Source organism: Drosophila takahashii, chromosome 3L, assembly GCF_030179915.1.
Source record: "Drosophila takahashii strain IR98-3 E-12201 chromosome 3L, DtakHiC1v2, whole genome shotgun sequence".
NCBI classification, from domain to species: domain Eukaryota; kingdom Metazoa; phylum Arthropoda; class Insecta; order Diptera; family Drosophilidae; genus Drosophila; species Drosophila takahashii.
The window spans coordinates 5,133,170-5,159,380 of NC_091680.1; the positions used below are offsets into that span (position 1 = coordinate 5,133,170).

At 39.9% G+C, this 26,211-nt stretch overlaps 2 protein-coding genes across 11 annotated transcripts in view; both read left to right on the forward strand.

Annotated features, from left to right (window-relative positions):
• Nucleotides 1-22,967, forward strand: part of enc (R3H domain containing protein encore) — a 29,352-nt gene extending 6,385 nt beyond the window's left edge. Inside the window, exons 2-13 of one of the 10 annotated variants that reach the window (XM_070215774.1) lie at nt 7,419-7,858; nt 10,429-11,095; nt 11,153-11,272; nt 11,333-11,489; nt 11,995-12,148; nt 12,215-12,544; nt 12,604-12,818; nt 13,414-13,797; nt 15,322-16,258; nt 16,893-19,178; nt 19,242-19,341; nt 20,040-22,967. In XM_070215774.1, the coding sequence (XP_070071875.1) occupies nt 7,442-7,858; nt 10,429-11,095; nt 11,153-11,272; nt 11,333-11,489; nt 11,995-12,148; nt 12,215-12,544; nt 12,604-12,818; nt 13,414-13,797; nt 15,322-16,258; nt 16,893-19,178; nt 19,242-19,341; nt 20,040-20,095 (5,823 nt within the window). In that variant the 5' untranslated portion in view covers nt 7,419-7,441 and the 3' untranslated portion in view covers nt 20,096-22,967. Of the gene's footprint in view, nt 1-2,788; nt 2,813-7,030; nt 7,150-7,418; nt 7,859-10,238; nt 10,341-10,428; nt 11,273-11,332; nt 11,490-11,994; nt 12,149-12,214; nt 12,545-12,603; nt 12,819-13,413; nt 13,798-15,321; nt 16,259-16,892; nt 19,179-19,241; nt 19,342-20,039 lie in introns of those variants that run through there. The other 9 variants (XM_070215775.1, XM_070215776.1, XM_044394644.2 and 6 more) reach the window with 9 other exon arrangements.
• On the forward strand, nt 2,597-2,713 carry Rdh (Red herring). Its single transcript, XM_044394648.2, has one exon. The coding sequence runs from the start codon at nt 2,607-2,609 to the stop codon at nt 2,700-2,702; it is 96 nt and encodes a 31-aa protein (XP_044250583.1). The 5' UTR covers nt 2,597-2,606; the 3' UTR covers nt 2,703-2,713.
• Nucleotides 22,968-26,211: the final 3,244 nt, after the last annotated feature.

Consider the following 26,211-nt stretch of genomic DNA (forward strand, 5'->3'; position numbering starts at 1 on the left):
GACGCAACTTTGATTGAATTCAAGGTCCCTTGGAAGCTAGACAAAAAGTCGAGCCGAGCTTATTGCGTTGTTTGCACTCAAATTATGTTGCATACTTCGGGGTGGAATCTCTATGTGTGTGTTTGTATGGGCTTGTTGGTGTTTGTAGTGGAATCTAGGACACGCTTCACCTGACTTTCATCCCAAATTGCGGGATGCACGCCGCAATGCACATGAAAGGATTTTCCTAAACTATAGAAAATATAGGAATTACGTTTATTTTAATATATTTATTTGTTAGTAGGCATTTATAGTTCATTTTTGCCAGTAATTATTGCAGGATTTGATTCTAAGGTTTAATATAATAATTTTTACACGTACAATAATTGAAAAATATTTTTTTTAATAAGATTAAAATGTAACTTAATTTAAAAAGGAAAAAAGTGGATATTTATGTTTTTTTACAAGTTTTAGTAATATCCTAAAAGAATTATTTTAAAGTGCCATCAAAATTATTATTTGTTTTAAGAGAAATATTAAAGGAAAAAACTATGTAATTTAACTCCCTGAAATATTCTGCGCCAGATGGCAAATGAAGCCAAGTTGAGAGAGAAGAAATGGTGATTACCCCTGGTTTAAGATTATTGGCAGCAACAATGCAAAAACTGTCCTTTAGCCTCCTTATCGCTTCTTTTCTACCCTACACTTTTTATACTCCATTTTTCCCCCTTAAGCAACGAGATCCTAAAAGCTTTTTTATTGCCCACTCAAATGATGAATGCATTCATCATCGGGGAAAGAAGAGAAAAGAGTCGGAGGCAAATAAAATAACTGGCGTATCCCGTCAGGAATCAAATGCAATTTCAGTCTATAAATTGACAGATATGCAGGCGAAAAAGAGATGGGGAAAGCCAATAAAAAGAGACGGAGAAAGCTTCCATTGATGGACACTTTTTTGGTCAATTTGCCAGTGATTTGCGAGGGTAATTGAATTGGAAAAAGTTTTATGTTTGGATGGAAGGGTATTTGAGATGATTTATGGGATAAAGTTTTAAGTGGTAGATAATATTTAATAATTGTGGGTAGAAATATGCAAGTGGTTTTTTTAAGTTGAATATTTTTAGAGAATACCTAGAACAAACTTACTAAGGATTGTATTAAGCTATTTTAAAAGAATATCCCCTAGTCGAAATTTCCTTTCCTGACAGAATTCCTGTCTATTAAAACTATTTCCATTCGTTTATCTGCTGGCTTTCACATGAACAATTTGATTAAAAGTGTTTGAAACCCAGATTTAGATTGCTTTGATGGAAAATCACTTTAGGTATTTACATTCAATTAAAATTGAATTCGATTCCCAGGTAGAGCATGAAAAACATCATCGACTTTTATGAAGTTTTTTGCTTTTTATTGTTTTGTGTGCCATAAACATTCCTGTTTGGTTCGCTTCTCTCTCTCCCACTCTCTGTTTTTCGCCAGGACTCTTTCTCTCTCTCTTTCCTGGCCCCTCACGCACTTATGCTCACATGTCCAAGGTCCTTTTGTGGCCTGCTAGGAAGTGAAGCCACAGAACCAAGCAGGGATATAGGGATATATAGGCAAAAAAACCCAGAAAAAACATAAAGGATGAGATGCCCAGTTACCAGAAGAACTACAACAACTGCATTCCGTACGCAGCACACGCACACAAGCTCAGCAGGAAGGACAATAAAAGCAACAACAATAGCTACCAGGAGCAACAGCAACAAGAAGGAGTAGATGAGGACACTGAGAGAAATATTTATGAATATTCAATTTGGAAAAAAAAAAGTTTTCTGACCATGACATTTTTTTAATGGTTAGTTTCTATAAATTATATAATAAAATAGTTTTTAGGTTGGATAATTTATTTACAAATTGTTCTTAAATATTTATAAAAATGTTTTAAAATTACTTGCTGAAGTAGGCTTAAAAAACCATTTTTTTTTTTAAATTGAACAATAGCAAATTTTGTAGGTTGACATGCTAATAACATATTTTATTTTTAGAGAAAGGATAATTTTATTTTCTTTTAAAAAAACAACTTTTTTTCTTGAATCTGAGAAACATTTAATTGGAATTATTATATTAAAATGGTTTTTATAGCTTAAACAATTATTTTGATATGTAGTTGAATCAACTTGATGAGGATTACTAACTATCCCCCATAATTTTCGCAGACAACTCATTGAAAACGCAATTTCTTTGAGTGAGTGCCGCCGAGTGGAGAGACTCGAGCAAATGCCACCCCAATAAGCATTTTGCCTCTGGGCCATGGGACATCGGGCATCGGGCGAACTATATAGTAGGGAGGATATATATCAAGTGAAAGAGAGGGGGCTAGAGCGAGTGAAAGAGACGGGGGAGAGACCTATACGCTTTAACCTGTTTTCCGCGAAGCTTTTACGCACTCGCAGGGCTCTCTTTCTTTTTTGGCCGAGAGAGAGAGAGAGATTCGGTTGATTATTTGCCACCCTTTCTGGGGAAAAGCACGAAAACGAAGGAGATTTTTGTAGCCGAGAGATTCGATTCTAGAGAGGGAAATTTCAGAGAAAAAGAGACCTTTCGCCAGCGAATTGGCCCAGTATCCATTCGGCCGTGTTCCCATAATGTCCGCCAGCGGTCGTCGCTTCTGTCGCAGCCGTTGCCAAAGTTGTCATTGTCATCCGTACCAGCAAAATCAGCAGCAGCAGCAGCAACACTAAGCAACTAGCAGCAACATTCACAGCAGCAACATCTATAGAAGAAGCGGAGCAGCAGCAGCAAAAGCAGCAGCTTAAAAATACATTTTTCACAATGAAGCAAACGAGCGGAGGCAAGAAAAATTAGTGCCCGAGAAAAATTAGTTTTTCAAGAAGAAAAAAATACAAAAATAACAAAAAGAGTGAGAGAGAGAGGTAGAGAGAGGGAGAGAGAGAGAACAATTGGTCGATGGGGTTTTTTGGGTTGGGGGTTTGGTTCCTCTTTGGTTTTCGGTACTAGAATTGCCAGTGGAAAATACAAAAGTACAAAAAATAAATATACAAATGGCACGCGCGTAGAAAAAATACAAAAAATCGGTTTTAGAGAATCCACCAGAAAAAATTGTGCGAGTGAAACTGCAGACATCGAGTGGTAAATCTAGAAAAGAAGCCCCTTTTTTTGCCGGGCAGAGTGTTTAAAAATATATATACAAAAAAGTGCAAAGAAAAATGTGTGCGAAACAAAAAATAAAAGATCGAAAATGTTTTCGAGTCGCGAGGAATTTTCATTTGGTTTAAAGACAATCTTTTTTTTTTCTTGTGGCCTTTTTGGTGTATTATACATACACAGTCGCACACGTTTTCCCCCACACACACACACAAACAAAAATTCACGAGAGTTCGGGTCTTTTCCTCGGGTTCGTCGTTTTTCATTTCGTACTTTTCTTTTTCAGCTTTTTGTTATATTTTTCCTTCTCGTAATTCGGTGACGTTTTCACGTACAAAATAGTAAGAGTTTTTCCATGTGAGGGTTTGGAAAAATGCATGTTTGAAATGTATCATCGACTTGTCAACAAATTATAATCATTATCTGGGCTCTAGGTGGAAATGCACGCCCCATTTGGTGCTTCTTCTTGCCACTGTTGGGGTTTTTTCGCTGGCTCATTTTCCATTTCCCTTCCGCCGTCTTTTGCGAGTGCATTGCAGCCAACTTCCTGCTCGGAGCTTCTAAAGTGCAGGCACGCCATGCTCTCTCTATGAGTACACTTAAAAAAATTTTAGGTCTTCCAAAAAAGTTGCACCTTTAATTACAAAAATTGAACACTTGAGCATTTTTAAAACAACAATAAAAAATAAATTACATTGTAATGAAATGCTGGTTTCGATTTTCTTTTGATTTAAATTGATAACATTTATAATTTTCTAAGTATAAAAAAAGAAAGTCTCTTATTCATTTTGTATTGACCAATAACTTTCATCTAGTCCATTATTTTAAAACATAACTCTTAAAAATTATTTTTAAAGTATTTTGTAGTTTTAATTTCAACAAAATATATAGTTTGCAAGAAAAAGGGGTTTGAACCTCTTTATTAATTAGGTGAGACGAACAATTTTTTTTGTTCTTAAATAAAGTTTTTCAAAGCCTTCAAATCTTCAATATTGAGTAAAAATCCTTTAAATTTTGAATAAATCTATATTTTAGTTTTTAACTATAACAATTGTATTAGGGTAATTTTTGGAAGCTTCTTTTATTTCTTTTTGGTGAGTGTACTATTCATAAGGCTCGTTTTCTCTCCTTTTTTTCGGATTCTCCCACGCAGGCGCTTTGGAGCTGATTCTCCGCAGACTAGACAACCGCAACACATTTCCTAGTACTCGGCACTATGGGGAAGCTTTTTTGTTTGTCGCTTTGAGCGGTTGGCCGTCTAAAGGAGGAGAGGTCGATAGGCGAGGAAAGAGAAGGAGAGGGTGTGAGTGATGAGTGAGTGAGCAGCTGTAAACAGCTAAACAGCAGGAAGGCCAAGTCGTAATACCGTGCCACATGCAACCCATAATTCTCCATCCCCCCATCCCCTAACCACCCACTTGGGGATTCTGATTCCGATTTCCCGATTCCTCTCCCGAATGCAATTTTCCGACTCTTGTCCCAAATTTCCTTCGCTTTTGCCTTTGCCGTATTTTCACCAAAAGCGGTTATTACGAGGGGAATGAAAAGCGGTGGAAAAAGACGAAGACGACGTCGTCACCTTCGTTTGGGTCGTGTGCCACACGTCGTATGCGTGTTTCTTTTTAAGGCGGCTACGTCATCTGTCACCTGCCCACTTTTCCGCTTTTCTCTCTCAAGCGATTCTCCAAATCTCGCCCCGTTTCTCTTCTCGTTTGTCCCTTCCACTCGCCTTTCGCATTTTTCGCGGGTATTTCCCAGAATAAAAGATTCACTGCGACTGTCATGGCATTTCGCATTTGGCCAGGTGTTTTTGGCTCAAACAAAAAAAATTGGGGGAGGAGGGCCTTTTCAAAAACCTTCATTCATCTATTCCCTCGTCTGCTTTGTTTATATTTGCATTTGGGTCTTTTCTTTTGGGTATTCGTATTCGTAAGGGAAAAATGAAAGGAAAATCATAAGTTATCATAATTGGTAAACCCAATACCTTGTTGGTAAAATAAATGAAAAGTGTTTGAAAATGTCATCATGCTCTTGTTACTTTGTATACCATTTGTAGTTATTTATTTAATCAGCAGGTTATTTATTTAACAAGGAAAATGATTTAAATATTAAACTTAAATTTTATAAAATAATACTTTATTGTTTTTTTTTTTTGACAAATTTAATAAATATTTCAATCATTATAATCTCACTCTTATACACAACAGGAGTCTTAAATCCTAATACAAACTTTTAAAAATTGTTTCACATTTATAAATCAAATCCTGATGATATACTTAAAATCTGATTTAAATCTTGAACATGTATTAAATTAAGAGTTTAAAATTTACTTTTAGCGAAGATGACAAACTCTTTGCTTCTTTCAATAGAAAATGAATGATGTGTATGCCCAATAGAATATTCCATGGGAATTTTCCGTTGCCCTTACAGCACACCGCAGATTTTAATTATATAAACCAAAAAGCTGCGCTCCCTTTCCCAAGATTCCTTTACTTGCCGCTGCAAACACCGACTTGCTTCAGTTATTTATGCAAAGTCCATTCAACTCGGACAGATAAACATCAAAATTTTGAAAAATTTTTTGGGCATTCAACAGAACCCTTTTTAAAACGAAATTAGCTACCTACTCCCATAAATTGTGGCAATCAAAAACTCGAGATAATTACGCTAGAAAGGGAACCAGTTGGGTGCTTTTGGTGTGTGCGTGTGGTTAGTGTCCTTATAAGGATATTCGCCAGGAGCTAAGGAGCCCTGAAGATAAAAAAGAGAGCAGGCGAATAATATATCCACCCTTCTAATCGTGCCGAGGGCAATATTCGCATCATGAAATTTTCTCGGCTTTTGGTTCGTGCAGTTTTGAATATCAAAATAAATCGTAAACAAGGTCATATTGTCTACGAGTGTGTGATACACGGATACACAGTTTTGCGGAGGGATTCTCTCGATTTCATTTCTCGATTTCTCTGTCTCACTCTGTCTTCTCTCTCGCCTGCGCGTTTTTCTCTCGGTTGGGAAAGAAAGAAAAGCCCGTGTCCGTCGACTAAAACTTCATCCAACTTTGCAGATAGTAAAATGTGTGCCACAGGAAACAACAGGAAATCAAAGAAATCCTCAAAGAACCTGAACTATATAGACAACAACCAGAAGGAGATAACTCAATAAAAATAAACAACAAATGAACAAATAAAATAACTACACAAAAATCGAGGAAAAGGAAAAGTCAGCGAGAGAAATAATCACAAAACAAACAACCAGAAAGAAAGAAAGCTTTAACTAAAATATTTTTAACTATACAATATACATACATATATATATAAATTAATTATAGAAATAGCCACTTAAGTGTTTAGTGCATAAATGAATTAATTTTTAAACAAAATAACTGGGAAAATCAAGCAAGTGTACAGACCAAAAAAACGAGAGGGCATCTTCTGATTTTCGGTGATATGGTGTAAATGTGATAAACAACGTTCTAAAAACAAACAAACAACAACAACAAACAAACAACCAAACGTTTTAAAACTCAATTACCACAATAACAAAGAAAAACAAAATAAACACCTTTAAATAGTGTTTTATTTTTCCTTCCTTCGCAAAGTTTTTTGCCACGAAAATCCAATACAATAACTATTTATCTACAAATACTAAGCCTTGCATCTTATAAACAAACTAAACTAAAAGTAAACTAATCTAAGTCTCGCACAAAACCAAAGCAAATCGAGTGAAAACAACAACAGCGTCAGAGATTTTTGGTTCAACCTTTTTTATAAAAAATATTCTCTCAACTGCACTGCCGCAAACTTTTCGACAAATATGATTTTTTTTCTGAAAGAATAATAAGAAAAATATAAAATATTCGTACAAATATTACTAAAAAGAAAACTAAGCAAAAATTCTTATGAGCCGCAGAGACAAAAAGAAAATAAAAGACAAAACTAACCATAAACGAAAATTTGTTCACAAATTTTTGGAGCTACATAAAACCGTATAAACAAAATGCAATAGTCTAACTCACATATTGAGGTAATCATTATGGGTTTAGGAAATTGTAATATTTTATTTAACCATTCAAAAGATGACATTTGCCATATTTATTTCTAAAACTTTTTTGTCCAGAGTTAGAAGTAACTATTCCAATTTATTCTTTAGTATATGAACTTTTAATTTCCCCAAGGATTCCTATTTGTTTGTATTACTTTTATACCAAGTGCCCGGTGATACCATCAAATAAATAAATTAAAGTTTTGATTGCTTTACTAACTTATTTTTGCGATTTCCCGTTTCCGTTTCAGTACACTTGACATAAACTGTGATTATGAGTTCCACAAAATCTCAAGTAGCCCTAGCTACGAATATTCCAACCAATTTATCCTCTGCCGCTTCTGCCTCAACAGCGGCCGCTGCGGCCGCCGTTGTTGTTGTTGCCAGTGCCAACGCCGCCGTTGTTGCCTCAAACACTAACTCATCCGGATTGGGTTCAGGATCGGGATCGGGAATAGCAGGAGTAACCGGATCAGTAGCCGCTGGAGCAGCCACTGCCACTGGAGCAACAGGATCCACAGTCACAGCAGCAGCAGCATTATCATCCGCAGCGGCAACATCCTCCACTTCCGTGGCCACAATCTCGAGCAACTGCAGCAGCAGCAACCTCAACAACAACTGCGGCGAGGAGTGCCAGACGGCGGCCGGATCCTCCAACTTGGGACGTCAGAACAGCTTCGGCAATAGACGAGTAAGTATAGTGGAAAACCCAAAATAAATATAGATTCTTAATCCATATGATTATTAAAATAAGGATGAGGTTGTGAAGTTCTTTGAATAATTTTGAATATTATTTAGAGGATATATTTTTAAAACATGCTTTTTCTAGATGTATGCTTTAATAAAAATATTTCGCAGTTCTAAAAAGAAAGTTTTTTTTAGATGTTAGTAAATCATTTTTAAAGTATTTTAATTATTTTAATATATAGGAAACTAATGATTAGAAAACTTTTTAATAATAGAAAATCTATACTTTTATTAGGTCCAGTTTTCATTAACATTTACATTTAAATAAACTTTTTAGCAATCAGGCTCATTATAAACTACTTACTCACCTGCCATAATTTATGATGTTATAATATTATAAGGTTAAATATTTTGTTAGACCCCTTCCAAGTTTTTAAGGGTGGGGTATCATATTGTATTACATAGGAACCCATTTCAAGAACCAAGTATGTACTTCATGTAAAGCAGGTTAATATAAAATGGTTCAAAACGGCAAATGCAGAGATTATAGAGTGTGGTCTCTATATAGGTCAGGTCCTGTCAGGTGTCGCGTTGCAGTTGGGTTCTCTTCTCTCCACTTCTCATCATCATCATCTTTCGGCCCTGCTCTCGATGCTCGTAGCTCTCTCTCTCTTATCTCTCTTTCGCTCGCAGGATGCACACACATAAGTGCAGCCATGAACTGAACTCTCGAAAGCAAAGGATACACGCCCAAAAAACGTCTAGTAAACTGGGTCAGGTCACTGGCAGTCCAAAGGGGGGAGGTAAAGGGTATATAGAGGGTACATAGGGGGTGGGGATTACGGCTCTGCGAATCGCATTTGCTGGAAATTCCCCAATCGACCCCGAATGGCCAAAGTGTTGCAATTGGTAAACGTGTTTCTGATTGCTCCTGCTGCAGTTCCTCGTTACTGCCCCACAATCCCACAATCGCAGACAGTTCTAAACGCTTTTTGCCAACAGAGTTCAAGGTTTATGTGTGAGTTGGTGGGTGGTTTGGTCGGTCGGTTGGTCGGTTGCCTTGGTTAACTGCTCATGCAGGATTTATCGTCAATCATTGTTTATGTCCTGGGCGATAGAGTGGTTTCAAACCTGGTCCTTTGTTTTTCCACCCCCGCTCCCTTGAAATTTTCGGAGCTCTGGTTGGGCTTTTTGGTGCTGCTGCGTAGCTCCAAGGTCGATTTATTGATTTTTCCCACAATGAAAGTTAAATGGGCGTACCAGATTCCTGGAAATCACTTTGAAAGCCAGTTCGAAGAATTGGAAAATTAGCCACGGCTGAGGTTGGGCAGCAATTTACTTTTTTGTTTTCACAAAATCTGCCAATTGCAATAAATAAGCTGGGCAATAAAGTTTTTTCCTTTTTTCCTGTTGAGCGGAAAATCTGGAAATTACTTAGAAATTGATTGCCTACATTTAAGGTTAAAAAAGATTTCAAATTGCAAGTACTTTACTTCATAGAAAAAATCTAAAAGGCTTTTAATTAATCAATTTTACTTGATTCAAATAAAATAAAATGAAGACATTAATATAGAGGATATCTTACATTTAAGGTTAGAAAGATATAAAATATTTACCATTACGATTTAGGTTTTAGAGTACTTTACTTCAGGGAAAAAATCATATAAGCTTGTTATTAAAATCAGTTTATATTAAACACACTTAATAAATATTTTATTGTGTACTAGATTTTCCAAATAAATTACAGTAAAGATATTAGGCTAGGGAATCGAATCCCTTTACAAATTAATAGCCATCCCCTATTCCGAAAATCTTAATCCTTACTTATTGAAGCTTCAAGTGTTAATTTAGCCTGCTGGCCAATGGCCACGTCAAGTGACTTCAACAGCTGATTAATGATGTCAGTTTCTGTTGGCTTTTCGTATAGCACAAAATCAATGGGGGCGAAGGCAAACAAATAGGAAAGGCACGAAATTAATGTGCCTGATGACTAAACTTGAACGATTGACCGACAGAACTGAACGAACGCCTGACTGCGTTTATCCTCCGATTTCTCTGCTGTCCCTCGGCGCGCGAAAAATGTCAAAAGGCAATCCTGGGCAGAGTTTGAGGTGCATATACTATATATCATCGTATATATTATAAGCCTAGCACGGCAACCACCAGGCGGAGTTTACTCCCCGGTAACCTTTTCGATTTTTCCTGTGTGAGTGGGCCGATTGTTTTTCACATTTCAATGAGCCAACAATTGAATAACTGCCTTTTGTTGGTAAAGTGAAACCTCTAGAAAAGCAAATTTAAATGCCATTTTAGATTTGAGAGAAGGGAAAATCAAAGTAAACTTGCCAAACGTCAGAACTACAATTTTATTAGGTAGAAAAATCGAAAAAAAAGCCACCTAAGCTTGTAAATAACCTTTATCCTTTAAAAGCCTTTGGTTTATTAGTTCCGACATCGAAGTTCGCCTGTGGACGGTCTCACCCCTGGTAAACTTTGACATTCGTTTGCTACTAATTCGAAACTAATTACTTCACCCCTCGACTTACTTTGCTTTTTCTTTTTTTTCTCTTACAGGGTAACATGAAGGGCAAACATCTGACGCGCAGCCATGCGATGCGTGAGTCCACTTCGCCACCTCGCACGCCAACGCCGCGGGCTGCCTCCGAGCAGCAACAGCAGCAGCAGCAGCTCCAGGGGGAATCCCACGAGCACAACAACAACAACAATAATAACAATATCAATAGCAAAGCACAATCAACTGGAAGGGGCAACTCGCCGTTGATGGAGACGCCAGCCGTGATTGTCACTAGTCAGCAACCGCAGCAGCAACAGCAGAATGTGCCCCCAAAGCCGCAGCAAAATGTGCCATTGAGCAACGAGGCGGAGTTCCCAAAGCTTTCGCCACCAAAGAAGTCCGGCGGTGGCCAACACAATCGCACCAACAGCAATGGCAGCGGCATGGAGTATAACAATAACAGCGGCAAGAAGTTCATGGTGGATCTTAAGTCCAACGGATTGGACAGCAAACCACACAATAACAACAGCTCATCCGCGGGTGTGATCTACAACTCGGGAATGAACTACAAGGCGGCGGAGCGCCATGAACGCCACGATCGTCACGAGATGTCCAGCCAGAACAGCAACCTGAGCAACAACCACGACGAGGAGCAGTATCACTACGAGCCCAGAGGCGGAGGAGGAGGCGGAGGCAAGAAGCATCGCGCCAACACCAATGCCAAAGGTAACAAACCACGGTTGAAGAATCTCGGTGGCAGCTCATCAGGAAGCATTGATTTAGGAGGCGGCGGCGGTGGAGATAGAGGAGGGGGAAACGGTGGAAATGGCAACAACAACAACATGTCCAACAACGGCCTGTCCAACAACTCGAGCAACAACACCTCGGGCTTCATTTCGCGCGGTAAGTTGCGGCTCTTCGTCCATTGGCCGAATACCCCGGCTCATCACTCACTGATTCTAGTCTTTCATCAATCAGAGAACTCGAGCGAGCAGTACACGGACTACGGCGGCACCGATCTGCTGGTCTTCTTCCGGGACACGCTCAACAAGAATCCCAAGGATCGCAATATCCTCTTGAAGATCGAGAAGGATCTGATAGAGTTCATCCAGGAAAATAGGTAAAATCAGGGATATTTAGTTTCAATTTTTTATTAGGAAATTTAAAATTAAATTCTACATCAAATATTTAGAGCCTTGAAATTATTTAAACCATATTTTTATTTATATTTCTTATTAGGGAATTTAAATTTTACATTATACATAATTATGTGAACATTACATTTTTTAAAATGATATTTAAAAATTTTATTATAAAATTTAAATTTAAAGTTTATTTATATTTCTTACAATAAAGAATTTAAATTTAATTTTTGGAGCTCTTAAATTATTAAAATTATATTTAAATTTCTTATTAGGCAATTAAAATGGAAATAATACATAATTATTTGGAGCCTTTAAATTCTTAAAATTACATTTTTGTTTAAATTTCTTACTAAGGAATTTCAAATAAATAACACAAAGCGCCTTTTAAATTATTTAAATAATAATTTGATATGAAAAAGTTCGAAATAATTGAAAAATGTTATTAAAATCTAATTGATTTCTCCCCTTTTTCCCCCACAGTCGCGGTTGTGAGTATCGTTTTCCGCCAGCTTCCTCGTACAATCGTATGCTGATCCATCGCACGGCCGCCTTCTTTGGCATGGAGCACAATGTGGACACCGAAACGCAACAGTGTGTGATTGTTGCCGTTGCCAAGAACACGCGTATACCAGAGGTAAACTTAATCGAACTTAAACCCCCTATTTAATATTTACTAATTACTTAATCAATACGCTTTCAGATCCGCTTCCAGTCGCTGGTGCGCGACGATGCACGCAAGTCAATTCTGAAGCGGGACACGCACAGCTTCGACGAGGTGCGTCAATCGCCATACTTGTGCCCCCTCTCGCTGGATCGCAAGGCCAAGAGCTTCGAGGAGCGTGAGGAGGACTACGATCGGGCGCGCAGCCGCATCTTCAGTCGAACTGGAGGCAATCACGAGGGATATTCCGGCGGCGGTGGCGATGAGGAGTGCTACGGCGGCTGGGAGCAGCAGCAGCAACAGCAGCAGAAGCAATCGCAGCCCCCTCGACCCAAGAGGCCCAATGGAAAGATGCTGCAGATGCAGAATGTACGATCTATATACGAAATTTTTCTCTCACAAATATTTAATATAATTAATATATATAGTCCACGGAATCACGCGATGGCATGCGATCCGGTGGAGCCGTGCCCAAGTCGCACAACTTTGGCAACTACGGCGGACCGCCCAGTTCGGGAGGTCCTGGCAACAATTCCTTGCCACGCGGCGACTCAACCAACTCGATCAAAAGCGGACGCGGTGGCTTCGTGAAGCAGGACTCGACTGGCAGCACTCCATGGCGACTGTCTCCTTCCAGCAGTGGGTGAGTAGCCTAGCCGCAAAGCCTATTTGTTTAAGATAATTTAAAGTAACCGGTTTCACTTGGATAGGAATATTTATTTTAGTTAATTTTTTTTGTTTTTTTTTTTGTTATTTCTTGATTTAATTTTAAAGACTTACCTATGTTTTGTATTGTCATTATCTATGTTTTGTATTATCATTATCTATTTAAACCTCAAAATTAACTTAAAGTGCTGTAAAAATTATAAAATAATTTCTAAAATATTTTCCAAAATTAGAAAAAAATAGTTCATAAAAATCTTTGAACACATAAATTTAAAAAATATTTTTTGAGCCCAAAAATTATAAATTAATTTTTAAACCTTGTGAAACCGGTCAGAGAAAAAAAAACAAGTTTACTTTAAAACCATGTCCATGTACCCAAACTCAAAATCGCTCTCGCTCCATTTCTTAAATTATGAATAATTTTAAATTGAGAACCTTAAAAAAAATACCCAAAAAAAAACCAAAAAACATTTTTGTATGCAATCCCCCGACAACAACAACAACCATAACAACAACAAATGAACCAACCAACCAACATATATATAAACCAACTCGACCTCCCCACCGTCCAGCTACAAGACGCGCACCCAATCCGTGCGCTCCGACTCCGTAACGCCATCGCCGACGGGTTACGGCAGCGACAGGCAGACGCCGGAGTTGAACCACCCCCCACCATCCATGGTGAGCACAGCCACCCACCACAGCCGGATGGCACCACCACCCATCATTGGGTCATCGGCGGGTGGCGGTGGCGGACCAGGAGCCATTGCCGCATCGCCGGTGGATATGGGAAGCGAAGCCACCGGGGCTGATCCATCCTCCAACTCCTCGTCCAATTGCTCTCCGTCGTCGGGAACGTCGGGACTGGTCTGGGCCGTCACAGACATTTCGAATGTGCCAATTGGCAGCCTCCTCATTGATCCGCAAACCCTCCAACCAATTGTCAATGCAGACGGGTAATTTACAAAAACTAAACCAAAGCAAAAATTAAACCACACAAACAACTAAAAAATATAATAATACAGAAATCGCTGCAAAATTATCGCATTTGTTTACTGCAATTGCTTTTCGTATATCCGTTTATTTAGTTTATTCCTCGATTCACACATATTCTAACTGGAAAAAAATTTTAAAAAAATATAGCGACAAGTGCGGCTTTAGGACACAGTTTTATACATTAATATATTTCTAAATATATAGTTCAGCTTTTGTTAAACCTTATACTTATCAAAGTTCTCTACTTAACATTAAAGACAAACTTGTAGAGTGCATATCTTATTCCATATTCCGTACAAAATATAATTTGCATTTGTGTAACTTCTCAAAATATTTTAACGTAATATATATTATGAAGTTTTATGAAGGGTTACAACCAAATTTGCCAAGTCAAATATTTCTCTTTAGATAAAAATATATAAAGATACATTTTATTTTATATATCTTATGTTACAAAATATTCATAAATATCTGTGTTCAGTACGCAAAAGTTATTTGCTTGAAGCTTAACCAAATATTTAACCATATTTAAAATATCCTCATATAACTTTAGCCATGTTACTCAATATTATTTACCATAAATATTACTACGTTATTATATGTGAAATATGCAATATTATTAGCTTTTCATTTTATCGTGAAGACTTATTGATGTTGTTTTTGTAAATTATCTGCCTAAACTCGAACTAAATTAACCGACACCAAGCGCAACACCAACTGCTATCGAATATAACTATTCGCCTCTCACTCTCTTTATATCTCTCGATCTGTGCCTTAATCTCCCACGCTCATCGACACCAAGAAACACCAAACACATGGGAGTTATTTTTTTTTATATCTAAAACCCAACACACCACTTTCCATATTCTCAAAAAACACCAAGCTTGCCTCTCCAGCGTTGATCGAAATTTCAAGTTTTTTTAAGCTATCGAATGAATGAGTTGAATGTATCGTGTGTTATCGTCTATCGTCTGTCAGTGTTGTCGCCATATCTTAATTGTTGTTCGTTCAATTAGCATTTCGCATTGTATCAATCCAATCAGTCAAGCCATTTGTTGTTGTTGTTTTTTCCAATTACTTTTATATAATACTAAATGTCTGTCGCTGCCGTCGCGTCGCTAACACACTGCAAAACAAAAACAAAACAAAAAAAAAACCAGCAAAACTGTGGCAACTCTGTCAGCAGTCGCTTGTGTCGACTGTACTTTCCTTTAATATATTTTATACAACTGTGATTAAAATATATGGGGTCTCTTATATTTATTTTCATAAATAAATATTTATTATTTTAGATTTTTAAATATTTACATTTGTTAAGCTCCAATATTTTAATCGCAGTTTAATACTCTTTGTACTTATTTTTCCTATTCGAACGTTGCATGCTGCCGAGCGAGAAAAAATACCCGAATAACACACTCAATCCTATCAGTAAAAATGTTATGTTATAAATAGATAAAGCTAATAATTTCATTCGATTTTTGCAGTTCCATCTACCACTACGACCCGTCCAATCTGCCGCCCAACCAGGCGCTCCAGCACACGGGCAATCAGTACCAGTCGCAGAACCAGGGGAACTCCTCCTCCGGTGGCTACAACAACTACCGCAAGTCGTCGCCGCATCAGCAACATCATCAGCCGCAGCAGCAGCAGCATCAGTCGCAGCAGCAACATCAGCCGCAGCTGCAGCAGCAGCCACAGCAGCATCAGCAGGCGACCCAGCAATATGCCACCACTGAGCTGTCCTGCAGCTCCACCGAGAGCTACGCGGAGGAGGAGGCCCAGTCGCCGGGAATGGAATGCTCCGAGGGATACGAGAGCTACGAGCCGCAATCGCTGCCCGTCGTTCAGCAGCAGCAACTTCCGGGCAACGGAGATGCATCGAGCATCAAGGGCGATGATTGTGATAGCCTGACCAGTGCCACCGCCTGCCTGAGTATCACCACCTCCACCTCGACGAAAAACTACGATCGCATCGAGGTGCAAAAGTACAAGAATCAGGCCACCAGTCCGAATATACCCGCCTGTTGTGCCGTCGTCGAGAAGCTGGAACTGGAGGCTGTCGTCCAGCAGCAGCAGGATCAGGAGCAAGAGCCCATGGCAGGACCCTCCTCTTCCGGCTCGGCCACCTCCTCGGTGGGCATCACTGAGCTACCATCCAGCCAGACACCGCTGCCACCGATGGCCACGCAGGTCAACTGTGACCTGCAATCGGTGTCGCCCAGCTCCACGCCCTACAGCCAGTGCGAGGTGGTGAAGACTCCCAGCCAGAGCCACGCACCCAGTGCCGCCGTAGAGGAGCCCAAGACCACCACCTGGACGTACACGCAGAGCTACCAGGCGCCCGACGGCTCGACCGTCTTTCACACCACCACCACGCCCAACGGGGCAGCGCCCTACTGCGCCACCACATATCAGCAGGGGGTGAGTTGAGAGTAGCTATGTGTTTACAACAGGGTTCTGAAATTGACACACTTGTTAAAAACATGAAAAATTGTATTCTACATGTGTGTCAAATACAAATGTGTTAAAATGTGAAAAATAATTGTTAGCACACACAGCTGACTTGTGTTTTTTACTCAATATGTTTTTAACACGACGTGTTTTTTACACACTGTGTTTTTAACACAAATTAAAATTACATTTTACAGACATTAACGAGTCGAAGGGAAAATGAAAAACCAATATGGGGCATGATATCTTATATGTTAGTTTAAACCATTTTAAAGCGTATATGAATTCTTATACTCTGGAAAACCGTGCATTTTTAAATTTTTTTATGTGAAAAACTCATCGTGTTAAAAACACGCTGTGTAAAAAAACATTTCTTGTAAATAACACGTAGTGTAAATAACACGTCATGTAAATAATAAAAATGACATGTGTGTGTTATTTATGTTTCTAACATATGTAGGATACAATTTTTTACACACAAGTTAATAACTTTTTTTTGTAACTTTACATTTAACAGATTAATAACACAAGTTTTTTACACTGTGTGTTATTTTCTGTGCTCTGATTTAAAAACTATCTAACCTTTATCTCGTACCCTTTTCAGCCCGACGGCAGCATCTATGCGGTTCCGCAGGGCATGGTCTATGCCGCCTATCCGCAGCCCGGCGTGGGCACCGCCGGCGGGGCCTCGCAGCCGCTCTTCCAGCTGACCACCAGCAGTCATCCGCCCACCCAGACGCTCTTTGCCTCGCCGGAAACTGGCGGTGAGCTGCCCGGCGGCACCTACATGATACCTGTCTTCGATCCGGCCCAGCAGCCGCGTGAGGGCCTCATCCCGGCGCAGGCCATCTACCAGACGGGGCCAGGCGGACCGGGTGCCACCACCACAGTGATGCCGATGGCAACGGCGGCCGCCTATCCGACGGCCCAGTTCGCCACGGCAGCAGCGCCCAATGGAGGACCGATCTACCAGGCGCCGCTCATCTACTCCAGCGAACCGGGCGGCGGAGCTCAGCTGCAACAGCTGCCGATGGCCCCGTATCCGATTCAATACTCCTACCCGTACTACCATCCCATCTCGTACTATGTGCCCCAGCAGGCGGTGGCCGCGGCGCCCATGGTGACCTCTCAGCCGCCAGTGGGTCAGCCCACCATGCAGCCGCAGGCGGCGCACACGGGAGGTGGAACGGCAGCGGGTCCACCGACGGTGGTTTCCGTTTCGGGGCAACATCAGCAGCATCAGTCGCACCAGCAGCCGCACCACCATCAGCAGCAGCAGCAGCACTCGACCTCCAGTGGCTACAGCACTCGGGTGAAACGCACACCGGGCGGTGGCTCCATTCACTACAATCCCAGCTACACACCCAGTTCGGTGAATCATCCGTCGGCGGGTTCTACACAGATTATTGCTGCCCCGGCGGCCAGCACAACCACATATCATGCGCTGCCCACGCTGACGCTGGCCCACGGTGGTGCAGCGGCGGCTGGCACGGATCTCAGTGGTGCGGGCGGTGCCCATGTGTACGCTGTGCCCGCCCAACATGCCGCCCTGATCCCAACGAATATCTTTCCCTATGCAGCGGCGGCGGCGGCGGCAGCAGGAGGTCCTCCAACGGCTCCGCAAGTGGTGCAACAGGCGCCACCACCACCGCCACAGAGTGCTCCGCATCATGCGCTCATCACAGCGGCGCCGTTTTACCCGGATCCTGGTGCCTCCCAGTCGGCGCCCAGTACTCCGGCGGCTCCGGGAAGGCAGGCTCCGCTGTTCAGCACACCGCCGGCTCCGAATAATGGGAGCAGCGGCGGCAGCAGCAGTGCGGGAGGAGGTGGCACCAACAGCGGTGGCTACCACAGCAACAGCTCCACGCCGCACTACTACCAGAACAGCCAGAACAGCAACGAGGGATACACCTCTCCCTACGAGAAAAGGAACCACGGAGGTGGTGCCTCTGTGGGCGTGCGCAAGCCTTACCACCCAGGTGGCTACAATCCCAGGCACTCGGTTCCCTTAAGTGGAATCCCCTCGGGCGCCAAGACTCCACTGCTGAACTCCAACAATGAGCCCACGCCGCGTGCCTCGCCGAGCAGCGTGAGTTTGGGAGGCGCCTCTTCGTCCGGTGGAGCCACTGGTAGCTACCAGCATCGTGGGCCACCACCGCATACGATGGGCGTGAAGCGCGACAACAAGCCCAACCAGCTGCCGCTGATCAGTGGACCGCCGCCCAGCTATGCGAGCAACTCGAGTCCCGTCGGCGTCACCGGCTACGAGGCCAAGCCGCCCGTGCGCGGCCTGAATGCCGGAGCCGCCAGCTTCCGCAGTCAGAAGTCCATGAACCAGGACTACCGACGCAGCGTCTCGCAAAGGAATTCGCCGAGTGCCAATGGCGGCGGAAGTGGCAGCCACGAGAGCAGCAACAATTCGCCCAACAGTATTGTGGGCAGCCAGAGCAACAGTGCTGCCAACACGCCCAATGCGGCAGCAGCAGTACAGCCGCAGGTTCAGCAGCAGCCGCAGCCACAGCAGACCACGTTGGTCAGCCACTCGGGAGGATTTGTGGTGCTCGATCAGACCACCGGAGCCGCCATGAATGCCTCGCCGCCCTCGCTTTACGGCGGAGGCGGTGGAGGAGCTGGCGGAGCTGCTGCTGGAGCTGCTGCAACCGGCTCGAATGGCGGCCATCAGCCGGGCGGCGGTGGCGGTGGCGCCCGCTCGCACATTCCCACTGCCCAGCTGCACCACAGTGCCGCCGCTGCCGCCGCCGCAGCTGCTGGCAGCCAACAGGCCACGGCGGCGGTGCTCAGCGGCGTGGCCGCTGCCGCCCTCGGTGGCTACAATCCAAACGGGGCGTCCGGCGTGTACTTCAAGTACGGCCAGACGTACTTTGCCCATGTGAGTTTATAAATGATGAGTTAAATTCTTCAGATTTGTAATGGATTTTTCTGTATCTTTTAGCCCTCGGTGGCCTTGCCCAACAGTCGACGATCGCCGTCGAACGATATCCGGCCGCAAATGGCGCAGGTGGCCGGCATGTATCCCACAATGATGATACAAGGTGAGCAGGGGATCTTAAAAGAATCTTAAACTGACTGTTTATAAAATAAATTATTAGGTTATTAAGAAAATTCTAAGATTTCTGTCATATTTATCTGATATTATAACTTGATCTATTGTTATCGTGTTATATAACGGTCTTTCTTAATTGATTTATATTTCTTAATAATTTCTAGAAATATTTTTTTTACAAATTGTAAATAAGAAATCTATAAATTTTAAATGAAGTATTTCTTAAGATACTGGCCATTTATAATAGAAAAGGTTAGGTTATTAAGAAAATTCTTAGATTTATATCTATTTTATCTGATATTATAACTTGATCTACTGTTATCGTATTATAAGAAAGTCTTTCTGAATTAATTTATTTTTCTGCATAATTTCTAGTAATATTTCTATAAACATTTTTAATAAGAAATCTATAAATGTTATATAAAGTATATCTTTAAAGATCTTAAACTGACCCTTTATATTTAAAATTGTTAGGTCATATAGTAAATTCGCTGATTTTCAAGTAGACCCGTTTCTCATTACCAATATTTTAATAATATTCTTTGCTCTGATTTTATAACTTGATTTAATAATATAGAATTAAAACAATCTCTATTTTAATTAATTTTTTTCAGAATATGTTTTAAAAACTCTTTTTATACAATTATTAAATAAGAAAGCTAACAATTTCTATCTTATTTCTTACAGCGCGTCATCCCAGTCGCCATCCGAACCCGAACTACAAAGGTTCGCGACCGCGGTAAAGCCCGGCCGGAAAACCAATATAGGAAACGCAAGCAAAACAAAAACTACATACACATAACGGCATACCTAAGATAAATATAAATAGCAACCTAATCTAGTGGAACATAAAAAGTAGTTGACAACCATAAAAACAACAACCAGATGAAGTGGACCGGATAAACGGATGGAATGGATGGATGGAAGAGCAGCGCGTAAGGAGAATAGAACTCGTCGTTGCAGAGTTGTCCGTCGGGCATTATTGGTAGCAACTGGAAGGAAGGATCGAGGGACGTGTGGCAGGGACTCAGTCACCAAAGTCACACTAAACTATCCATTAAACCATGATCCACACACCACCACATGAGAGCCGGGGAGCGAAACAGAGCGAAGCCATCACTGTTATCTTCCGCAGCAAGCGAAGCGAAGGGAAAGGAGGGGGAGAACCGACAAAGCTTAGCATATAGCCTCTATATAGTTAAGGAGTATTGTACGGATATAGCTACAATAACTGAACCGCTACAGAAGAAAACAATTGAATGCTGTATATTTTGTGCCATTATAAATAGTCTTTAAAATAAAACAACAAATCGAGAACCCGAAGAAGCAATAAATGAACACACACAACGACGGCCCCCCAAAAAAACAACAACGGACTTTCGAACTGAACACTCGACCGATACGGATACGTAACTTCCACTCCCCTTCTTCTCGAGCTAACATATAGGATATTCAGGTAGACTTTAGTTCCGAGAGAGCTCTCGACAGGACCGCAAATAGACTGAGAGAAGTTTCAGAGATCGAGTAAACAACCTCAGAGACGTTAGCTATTTGCACGCTAAAGCAAGAGAATCTCCGGGAATTCTCGAATACTATTTTAACCGATTATTTTCAAAGCTGCTACCAAAAACCAATAAAAGAAAAATGTATTTTCTAAATTTCAAACATCGCCTTGCTTTGGTGTGCTTAATTGAATGCGTTTTAATTATGTTAGAAATCTCAACCGAAAGCAGAAGCTAGACTAGAAACTCCATCAACTAATCGACCGACCGGACAAACCCGAGGACCCCCAAAAACCTGCCGCCAGAATTGGGGCGAGTCTTATATCTAATTTTGTCCAGCAAAATTTCGTGTAAAGCTCTTCGACTACACACACAAGTCTCGACACAAGCCACTTAATCTGTTTATTTAAGACCTATGAAAACTATAAAATAACATACACCTATGATTTAGAGAGTCAATTATTATTATTTTGTAATTTTAATTAATGAAAATTTGTTAAATATGATTTTTGATTTGAATTTTTCCTTATTACGTTTATGTTCTTTCGAAATAGAATTTCCTTATTATTTTCTGTTCCTTAATGCAAAGAAGCTGCAGCTAAAATTCGTTGTTACTCGTAAGCAAAATAAAAACACAGACAATGGAGTAAGATGATGATGATGAGTAGAAGAAGATGGATGTCAAGCAGCTATACATTTATTGTTAAACAAAATAATTAGCTTAGCGTATAAACTACATATGTATATGTACCATCTAATAATATATAGGCAAGTGAAAAGAAAAGAAAACAAACAAAATGCGAAAATCGAAAAGTATAATAAAAGAGAAACCACATGATTAGTTAAAGTTAAAACTTGCGTTGCCTTTTTGTGTTCTTACTTACTGTTTTTACTACCGACTTTCCACAGCTAAAGGTTATGATTTTTCTGATTTCCGCTTTTGTACAACGAACTTTACAAGCAATGGCAGGACTTCGCTCGGAACTTCTAGAACTGCATGTCTAAATGTACATAACAATAATTTACACAAATCTGAAACGCGACTACGAGTATATACATACCTATACCTATATAGCGTGTAAGTAGGTTAGTGCGCCGGCCAGTCTAGAATTTTGGATCTGCCAAAATGAGTAAAAACCAAGATATCACCATTCATGGGGCAACGCTAGTCTCGCTCCAAAGCAATCGGTCATCTATCATTTTCCAGTCCCGAACCATAACATTAACCGATAAGTATGAATAGCTTTCGACATAAGGTGCGCTAGGAACTCAGCTTGATACTTGATAACTCATATGATATAGCATTATAGCCGATACCACAACAGTACCAAATAAGTTAGTGAACAAAACTGCTCAAGATTCGAATCTAAAGACCGAACGATACTTACTATTATAAGCACCGGAATCGTATTGTACCAGAAAACCACACAGAAAACGCTTTGTTGGCTAGTCCCGCGTCAGAGAAAAAAGAAAAACAAAATAGGATCAGGATCAGGATGAGGATGAGTAGCTAGATCGACGGGGTAAGGAAAGTATCACAGTATCCTGAAGTATCGAACATTTGCTCCTGTTGTGCATTTCTTTGTTTGTTGCTCTGTTTGTTAAGAAGAATCCACACAAAATCGTTGACGACTAAAATGAATGTTGAGAGGGTTTTTAGGGAAGCTAGAAATAGTAGTTGGAATAGTTGGGGAAATGGAATGGGAATGTGAATGTGCAAGGAAAGGCAGGACAAACGCGGAATATGTTATGCAATAAACTATTATTATTATTATTACTGCATCATGATAATTCGGTCTAATTAGTAAATTGAAAACACTGTAGCTCCAAAAACCGCGACAACCGAAAACCACACAGCAACCAGCCACTCGAACAACCAAGCATGCAATGAGATAAAGACACACAAAAATGGGACGAGGGCGGCGTTTTTACCGACGAGGATAACTCTAATGATAATGATGATGGTAATGATAATTATTATTAACAAGACAAAAAAAAAAACAAGCAAAAACCACAAACCAAAAAAATGTATTTATTTATTTTAATTTATATATACACTAGAGAGTTATTACAAATATATATATATACATAATGTATAAGGAGAAAGAACAAAGGTGTGAGTTTGTAATGGGGGAAAGGATAATTTTCTATATTATTACAGGTTCAACAAAAAACAAAAAGTGTTTTAAAATATTTAAGATACTTTTTTAGCTTCTTTATTTATTAAATGTTTTATGAATATTTCAGATACCTAATTATTTTCTATGACTTCGTATTTTTAAAAAATTAAAAATTTACAAATTTTTCCCAAATATATTTCTTCAAAATAGTGAAAGGAGCTATGTATTTTTCCTTTTCCTCCGGGAAGCATAAACATAAATTTTTCCTAGCCAAACATTTCAACTTGGCCAATGATTTATGGGCTATGAGAACGCATTGGACAGTCGTTTACCACCACAAAACGATGTCCTTTGGCACATGTTGCCCACATAACTGGGCCATAAAACAAAACTTGAGCAAACAGGCGCTGCTGACCAGGAATTATGCAAACAGCCGGGAACCGAATGTAGGTGCATGTACTACCCATTAAATGTTGTCCCTTCCATGGTTCTAGCCCCAGACAATTAAGACATACATATTTCAGGGGTTGACCAGGGGATTCGGATCGTAACATCTTCATAACACGCGCGATTGCGACACAAATCGAAAAAGGTAGCCACAGAAAATCGAACATGCCACCAACAGTTTTTGGAAAGACCAGTCCCGAAAACCAACCGACCAACAAATATAACTGAAAAACGGAGCCAACAAATTACCCTGAAATTTTCAGCGATCAAAAAATCAAATCACCGAAAAAAATACTTTTAAAGTTAGAAGGTAAAATTTAAAAAATCGATGAGTACGTTTTAAAATATTTTGTTGTTAATTATAAAAATGTTATTAATTTTATTTAACCTATTTTAATAACTTTTTCAATATTTTTAAAGTGATAAAATATATATTTTAAATATTGTTCATGAAACAATTAAAAGTTAAATTGGGATATACAAATATAATATAATAATAACTTTTATTTGCTTTCAAAATTGTTAGAGAAATGTTTAAATATTAATTGTCTAATATTTTCTTAGTGTATTTCCCTCTATAAAGAGAGAGTTACACTTGGCCATCCCTTCGATCTTATCACTTCGATCTGTATCTGCTTGGAGGCCAGAACATAAATCTGCCAACAAAATGGGAAGATCCAGAGGGAGGGGCACAAGAAAGCAAACCCAAAACCCAAAATCGACCGACTGCGACAGGTTGCAGCTCAATAAAGATCCAAATAAATATAATATCGCTGGGTCTATGAGTCGAACAAAGGGAGAGATGAAAAGGATGAGTTCATTTAGGGCTCGCGGGTTCCATTTACCTGCCTTTTACCGGCTTTCAACCTGTTCGAGGGCCAAGACGCAGGCGGCCGAAATCAAATGGTCAAGGCTTTTGTAAACGGGTGACATTTAAGAATTATGGCATGTAAATGGAAGGCATTCGGGGAACGGGGAACGCCGAAGCGTTGACAGCATCTCTTTCACATCCCCCAACCCGATCATTGTTGGTCGGGGGGCTACTGTTAATCAATTTAGAGCCTCTAGGGTCGAGGTATTTTTTCCGAAAGGCAGATGTGGTCCAGGATAAGCAAAAGGTTGCGCTTCGATGTGCTGATTAATGGGCGATAGTCAAAGGTATTAGGGAAAAAATACCCGAAAACTATCTAATATTTGATATTTTTCTATTATGGACCTAAACTGAAATAAGAAAATTATTATTATTTCATTAAATAAGCTCTTTGAACTTTATACAATATTATAGTTTGAAGTAGATTTAACAGTTTAAAAGGCATTTTATTATCTTGAAATATTTCATCTTTGGAAAAAGGTGTTTTACTATTAAATAAATATATTTAAATTTTTCATTTCTTTTATTTTTTTAACATTTTAATAATTTACCTTATTATATAACTCTCTTTTGGAATAGAATAATCCATCTTAAGGATCTTTTTTGCTTTTTAAGCTTATGTTAATTAGGCAATTAATTCTTAAAGTCCACAAACTGATCTAAATTAAACTTTAATAGATCAATTAAAGTGGCTATGATAGTGTAGTCTTCCCTTGGAAGCTCTATTTCCTATAGCTTTATGTTTTCAGAACACTTTTTTGCGGCACCCCACGGGGCGTATGCGTGTTAAAGCTGCCAGCTGCTGTTGGACTTTTGGCTGCCTTTTGATAAATGCACCGCTATTAAAGTGCCGCCTTTTTAATGCGGAAACATCAAAGTGCACTCACACACACACACGCACTCGAAGGCAAACATTTGCATTCACACACTTACTGTCTGAAAGCCATAAAAATCACTTTGTAGCCATGGAGGCGGCGCATCAGCGCAAACTATGCAACAACAACAGCGAGAAAAAGTGCAATGCAATCAATTCAAAGGGGAGAAAGGAGAGCGGGGTCCCCAGTGAGCGGGGGGAGTGGTGGGGTGGCGATCCACACTCGGAAAAATTTTAATATAATATTTGTGAAATTTTTTAAGTTGTTAAAACATTTTTATTGAATTTTAAAATTGTTTTTTAATGTCTAAGTTATGTAATATTTTTATCTAAAATCTGTAAATTAATGGTATATATTTTTAAACTATAAAATATAATAAAATTTTTTTAAATATTTTGTTTGTCAATAAAAACACCAAAAACTCTTCACATTTCCTCTATTTTGTTTCTTTAAAATTGATATATAGTTTTTGGTGATTTGGATTTTATATTTTAAACGACTTTGAATATTTTAAAATATTAAATAACTATGGTAATTGAATTTTTCAAGTGCATTGACAGGCGAACGAGAGAGCCAGCAGACGGCAGCATTTAATCCTGCAAAAAAGGCATTGCGAGGCAGCATAAAATGATGTTAATCCTTAAATAACGTGAGCAAAGCAAAAAGCGGAGAAAGAGTGGTAAAAAAGGGGTCGGGCAGGGGGTGGAGGCGACTGGACAGCCAAATGCCAATTGAATGCCAAGCGGCTTTAAAAGACAGCCCACGACCAAAGAGACAGTGAATGAAAAATGGTCCAAAGTAATGGTTAAAGTGCTCGCAGCTCGGAAAGTCAAAGAAAATCGCAGGGGAGAAAGGTAAGCCAAGCATAAAGCTTAAACTCAGGCTTAAATCAAAGGATGAGGAGAAAAATGGTAAATAGGAAATGCCTGCTATATCATAACTTGAGGAGTAATTAAGGAACCAGGTGTCATTAATTCGTTAAACATTATATTAACCTTTAAATGTAAATTTAAATATATATTTAATGTCTTAAAATATATAATG

Bases quoted from the DNA above. Each gene is read 5' to 3' on its own strand.
- Rdh (XM_044394648.2), top strand. From the start codon at position 2,607: ATGTCCGCCAGCGGTCGTCGCTTCTGTCGCAGCCGTTGCCAAAGTTGT.